The following is a 6,788-nucleotide window of genomic DNA, read 5'->3' on the forward strand; positions in this document are numbered from 1 at the left end:
ACTGGGCCCCAATTACTATTGTTTGTACCCCTAAAAGGCTAGATGAGGAGAAGGGGGAGTATGGAACAGGCAGCACCCTCAAACCTTCAGAAGTATGAGATGAACCCCAACAACTTGGAAAGGTGGATCTCTCTCACACGTACCGACACAGACTATCCCGCAATTCAATTGATCCTCAAAGGTTTTTATTGAATAGCGGAATAGGAAATATGATCAAAAAAAGTGTATGTATCTCGCACGTACACAACCACACTAGGCCCCAATTACTATTGTTTGTACCCCTAAAAGGCTAGATGAGGAGTAGGGGGGGTATGGAACAGGCAGCACCCTCAAACCTTCAGAAGTATGAGATGAACCCCAACAACTTGGAAAGGTGGATCTCTCTCACACGTACCGACACAGACTATCCCCCAATTTAACTGATCCCCAAAGGTTTTTGATTAAATAGCGGAATAGAAAATATGATCCAAAAAAAGTGTATGTATATCACACGTACACAACCACACTAGGCCCCAATTACTATTGTTTGTACCCCTAAAAGGCTAGATGAGGAGTAGGGGGGGTATGGAACAGGCAGCACCCTCAAACCTTCAGAAGTATGAGATGAACCCCAACAATTTGGAAAGGTGGATCTCTCTCACACGTACCAACACAGACTATCCCCCAATTTAACTGATCCCCAAAGGTTTTTGATTAAATAGCGGAATAGAAAATATGATCCCAAAAAAGTGTATGTATATCACACGTACACAACCACACTAGGCCCCAATTACTATTGTTTGTACCCCTAAAAGGCTAGGAGTAGGGGGAGTATGGAACAGGCAGCACCCTCAAACCTTCAGAAGTATGAGATGAACCCCAACAACTTGGAAAGGTGGATCTCTCTCACACGTACCAACACAGACTATCCCCCAATTTAACTGATCCCCAAAGGTTTTTGATTAAATAGCGGAATAGAAAATATGATCCCAAAAAAGTGTATGTATATCACACGTACACAACCACACTAGGCCCCAATTACTATTGTTTGTACCCCTAAAAGGCTAGGAGTAGGGGGAGTATGGAACAGGCAGCACCCTCAAACCTTCAGAAGTATGAGATGAACCCCAACAACTTGGAAAGGTGGATCTCTCTCACACGTACCAACACAGACTATCCCCCAATTTAACTGATCCCCAAAGGTTTTTGATTAAATAGCGGAATAGAAAATATGATCCCAAAAAAGTGTATGTATATCACACGTACACAACCACACTAGGCCCCAATTACTATTGTTTGTACCCCTAAAAGGCTAGGAGTAGGGGGAGTATGGAACAGGCAGCACCCTCAAACCTTCAGAAGTATGAGATGAACCCCAACAACTTGGAAAGGTGGATCTCTCTCACACGTACCAACACAGACTATCCCCCAATTTAACTGATCCCCAAAGGTTTTTGATTAAATAGCGGAATAGAAAATATGATCCCAAAAAAGTGTATGTATATCACACGTACACAACCACACTAGGCCCCAATTACTATTGTTTGTACCCCTAAAAGGCTAGGAGTAGGGGGAGTATGGAACAGGCAGCACCCTCAAACCTTCAGAAGTATGAGATGAACCCCAACAACTTGGAAAGGTGGATCTCTCTCACACGTACCAACACAGACTATCCCCCAATTTAACTGATCCCCAAAGGTTTTTGATTAAATAGCGGAATAGAAAATATGATCCCAAAAAAGTGTATGTATATCACACGTACACAACCACACTAGGCCCCAATTACTATTGTTTGTACCCCTAAAAGGCTAGATGAGGAGTAGGGGGAGTATGGAACAGGCAGCACCCTCAAACCTTCAGAAGTATGAGATTGTGTTCACTGTACCCCACAAAGATTGAGTTCACTGCACCCCACAATGATTGTGTTCACTGCACCCCACAAAGATTGTGTTCACTGCACCTCACAAAGATTGTGTTCACTGTACCCCCCAAAGATTGTGTTCACTGCACCCCACAAAGATTCTGTTCACTGTACCCCACAAAGATTGTGTTCACTGCACCCCAAAAAGATTGTGTTCACTGCACCCCAAAAAGGATGTTGTTCACTGCACCCCAAAAAGGATGTTGTTCACTCCACCCCAAAAAGATTGTGTTCACTGCACCCCACAAAGATTGTGTTCACTGCACCCCAAAAAGATTGTGTTCACTGCACCCCAAAAATGATTTTGTTCACTGCACCCCAAAAAGGATTTTGTTCACTGCACCCCAAAAAGGATGTTGTTCACTCCACCCCAAAAAGATTGTGTTCACTGCACCCCAAAAAGATTGTGTTCACTGCACCCCACAAAGGATTTTGTTCACTGCACCCCAAAAAGATTGTGTTCACTGCACCCCAAAAAGGATGTTGTTCACTGCACCCCAAAAAGGATTTTGTTCACTGCACCCCAAAAAGATTGTGTTCACTGCACCCCACAAAGGATTTTGTTCACTGCACCCCACAAAGATTGTGTTCACTGCACACCAAAAAGGATTGTGTTCACTGCACCCCAAAAAGATTTTGTTCACTGCACCCCAAAAAGATTGTGTTCACTGCAGCCCAAAAAGATTGTGTTCACTGCAGCCCAAAAAGATTGTGTTCACTGCAGCCCAAAAAGATTGTGTTCACTGCAGCTCACACACAGAAAAATGGATGTGGATCACTGACACCTGCCTATCTCCAATCCCACACCACACAGCAATATCGATTGTAGTTTGTAGAACACAGTTTCCCTAAAATTCAGCAGACTCTGTCCCTAACAGGATTGAGAAGAGATCGTAGATCAGGATTGAGTGCAGACCCCACCCCCCACACAGCAATATCGATTGTAGTTTGTAGAAGACACTGACCCTATAATTCAGCAGACTCTATCCCTAAAATGCCTACAACTCGCCCTGCCTAAACACTCCGACCTGTCCCTCAATTCTATCCGGACACAAATGGTTTTTTCCTGCCTATCTTTCCCTAATCAGCAGCCAGCACGTTGATGTGTGCTCTGTCCCTGAATCTAAGCAGCATAATGACGCCGCTGCGGCTGCCTCGAACTTATAAAGACTTGGTCACATGCTTCAGACGGCCAATCACAGCTACTGAGACATTTGCAGGCATGGCTGGGATGGCTTAAGGCACACCAGTTAAACGATTGTTGATTGGCTGTTGAAAGCCCGCCATGAAAAGAGCGCCAAAGCATGCAAAACCCGGAAATAAAACGACCGAACACGGATTTTTACCCGAACATACAGTAAAGTGTCCGTGTCCGTGTTCGGGTACAAAAAATCCAATTATTCGGTACGAACACGAATAATACAGTCCGTGTTCGCTCAACACTACTCCTGAGTATGACGATACCACATGTGTGAGACTTTTACACAGCCTGGCCACATACAGAGGCCCAACATGCAAGTAGAACCTCCAGGTGTTCACGGAGCATAAATTACACATATAATTTCCTGACAACCTATCACACTTTTCAAGGCCCTGGAGCACCAGGACAATAGAAACACTATCAAATTGACACAATTTTGAAAAGCTAATACCCCAACATATATTCAGTGAGGCATTATGAGTCTTTTGAGCATGTCCTTTTTTTCCACAAGTTTTTGGAAAATGTGGAAAGAAAATGAAAAAGCATTTTTTTTTTTACACAAAGTTGTCCATTTATTAGATTTTTCAAAGATACAGCATGTGCATACCACAAATTACACCCCAAAATACATTCTGCTACTCCTCCTGAGTATAGCGATACCACATGTGTGAGACTTTTAACCCTCCTCTTATGTTAGGGTCAGAACCGACCCGTTTTCATTTTTGAATGTCTATAAGTATCACATAAATTTGTTTATTGCATCAAGATTTTTTTACTTTGTCAGGAACCTCTATTTAAACAATGTAATAGAAAAACATTCCTTTTCACTAAATTATAAAATACTGTGGTGAAAATTAAGACGTTTATGGTGTTAGGGTCAATTCTGACCCAGTTATAATATAGGATTTCAGGACACTAATAAGTGCCAAAACTAAAATCATAAACACTCTCTCTGTTTAGTAACACTGACAGCCAATCACCTCTCAACCCTGTGAGCTGTAGTTAGGGAGGGCCCTATCTCTTTGCCTGCTTGTCTGCTTCTCTAAATAAAGTAAAGAAACATAGGACCAATACATTTCAGAGTTGCTGACTTGATTTTACCATTTTTAAATTTGAAAATGAGAGGTATGCTATCAAAAGAAAGGTCTAAGGGGTCACAAGAAAAATATTAAAACCAATCTTTTCAAGGATAAAGAAACCTAACAAGGTAACCAAGAGGTAAAAAGAAAATTGGATGATAAATAATTGTTCCGAGGGTATTTTATGGCTGATTTAAGACACGGGTCCCAACCTGACCCGTTAACATCATGGATAGTAAAAGAAAGCTAACATAAGAGGAGGGTTAAACAGTCTGGCCAACATGCAAATAGGATCTCCAGGCGTTCTAGGAGCATAAACTACACATATAATTTCCTGACAACCTATCACATTTTTGAAGGCCTTTCATATTTCTAACACATGGCATGTACATACCAAGAATTTACACTCCAAAATACATTCTGCTGAGCAAAGGGTAAACAAAAGATTACCTGTGGTTTTGGTAGTGCAGTTGTCCATAGGAGAGCATTGATCTAGGCAGCCAGCAGGGATATGGTCAGCCACAGCGAACGGAATTGTCCAGGCAGTAGGCAGGAATATTGTCAATAGTCAGTCCAGGCAGGGATACTGTCAATATATAGTCCAGGGTCAGTGCAGGTAGAGATATTGCCAGCAGTGCCAAAATATTGGTCCTGGTAGTAGGCAGAAGCATCGTACATAGTACAGGTAGCAGGCAAGGAAAGAATGGGGACAGGAGTCGAGGCTTCTCCCACCCAAATCGCTTTGAAGCCTCAGATCTCCAGACCCTAATCCGTCAATGAGAAAACCAAAAAATGTGTTTTCTTCTTCCAGAAAATCAATTCTGAAGCTCAACACATTTGTAAGACCCCTGTGTTATGAATCCCACTACTCCAGTAGCAGGGTAAAAGATCAGTCCAGGCTGCCTCATACAGAGACGCTTCTGGAAGCCACACACAAGCCATGGCAGCCCAGGGAGAGCCTCAAGTTCAGTTCAAGCTTGTTCTAGTTGGTGATGGTGGTACTGGTAAAACAACATTTGTAAAACGTCATTTGACTGGTGAATTCGAGAAAAAATACGTAGCCACACTTGGTGTTGAAGTCCACCCTTTGGTTTTCCATACCAACAGAGGTCCTATTAAATTCAATGTATGGGATACTGCTGGTCAAGAAAAGTTTGGTGGTTTGCGAGATGGGTATTACATCCAGGCTCAGTGTGCCATTATCATGTTTGATGTAACATCAAGAGTCACATACAAGAATGTACCCAACTGGCATAGAGATCTTGTAAGAGTATGTGAAAATATCCCCATAGTCTTGTGTGGCAACAAAGTGGACATTAAAGACAGAAAAGTCAAAGCAAAATCAATCGTATTTCATAGGAAGAAGAATCTTCAGTACTATGATATCTCTGCAAAGAGTAACTACAATTTCGAAAAGCCCTTCCTTTGGCTTGCCAGAAAACTGATAGGGGATCCCAACCTTGAGTTTGTAGCCATGCCTGCTCTTGCACCACCTGAAGTGGTTATGGATCCTGCATTGGCTGCACAATATGAGATTGATCTACAGGTTGCCCAGACTACAGCGCTGCCAGATGAAGATGATGATCTGTGAGGTGAATGAAGCTCGAGCCCAGAGTCAGAAGTCTAGTTTTATAGGCAACTGTCCTGTGATGTCAGTGGTGCAGCGTGTTTGCCACTTTATTTAGCTGAGCAGAACATGTGCTTTAACCTTTTGGGATGCTGAAGGAGATGAATGGGCTTTGGAGTGAATGTGGCAGTTGAGAAAAAATAAATCCTTCATATTTTGGACCTGCGTATCTAGCTGTTTGGGACTGCAAATAATATTCCCTTAAAAGATTCAAATATAAGTTAAGACTGCTACAGTCACATCACAATGTTCAGTGGTGATCTCGTTTGTTACTGTCATTCCCATACATTTTTTCGTTTAGATCATAATAATAAAGTTGTATTTCAAATAAAAAAAAAAAAAAAGATCAGTCCAAGAGGCAGGCAAAAAACATGGTCAATAAACAGCCCAGGCTCAGTTCCAGAGCAGGCAGAAGAATGTACAGTTTAACCTTAGGCAGAAGCATGGTCGTATAACAGGCAAGGGTGAGTTCTAGAGCAGGCAGAGGTATGTATAAATTAGTGCAGAGGCATAGGGATGTGGAGGTAAATGACAGGAATTGAGAATTACGTTTACCATAATTCACTATTAATGTAAAGAAGTATGGTAAACAGTGAAAACAGTCACCTATACAGAGGCCTGGTTGGATAGGATACTGGGGGAAAAAATATATGTGGTGTCTCTTCTATCTCCTCCTCTGGAGCACACCCAGCATTTCTTTTGACGTCTTTGGCCTGTTTGGGACGGGGGGGTTCTCAGGAAAATGGCGTTCATGGATTCTGCTCCTAGAATCTGAGTGAATGCTTTCTGGTGGGGCTTCAGGGTAAAAAAGGGTGGGGATAATTTTTTCCTCGGTATTAAAGATAGGATACGGGGGTCTTGGTAGATTTACCATAAATAATATAGATATTATACATGGCCAAGCTGAAAAAATAAATAGAGACATTTTTATACCAATGGGTTTTTCTTGTGAAGATAGGGTTCGATCATTTATTGATTAAA

The 6,788-nt window shown here is 42.1% G+C and overlaps 1 protein-coding gene across 1 annotated transcript; it reads left to right on the top strand.

Annotated features, from left to right (window-relative positions):
• The first annotated feature begins 5,083 nt into the window (after nt 1-5,083).
• Nucleotides 5,084-5,976, top strand: LOC309545137 (GTP-binding nuclear protein Ran). Its single transcript, XM_082244267.1, has one exon. The coding sequence runs from the start codon at nt 5,121-5,123 to the stop codon at nt 5,769-5,771; it is 651 nt and encodes a 216-aa protein (XP_082100393.1). The 5' UTR covers nt 5,084-5,120; the 3' UTR covers nt 5,772-5,976.
• The last annotated feature ends 812 nt before the right edge of the window (nt 5,977-6,788 follow it).

Source organism: Pelophylax lessonae, assembly GCF_965119305.1.
Source record: "Pelophylax lessonae genome assembly, chromosome: 2".
NCBI classification, from domain to species: domain Eukaryota; kingdom Metazoa; phylum Chordata; class Amphibia; order Anura; family Ranidae; genus Pelophylax; species Pelophylax lessonae.

Bases quoted from the DNA above. Each gene is read 5' to 3' on its own strand.
- LOC309545137 (XM_082244267.1), top strand. From the start codon at position 5,121: ATGGCAGCCCAGGGAGAGCCTCAAGTTCAGTTCAAGCTTGTTCTAGTT.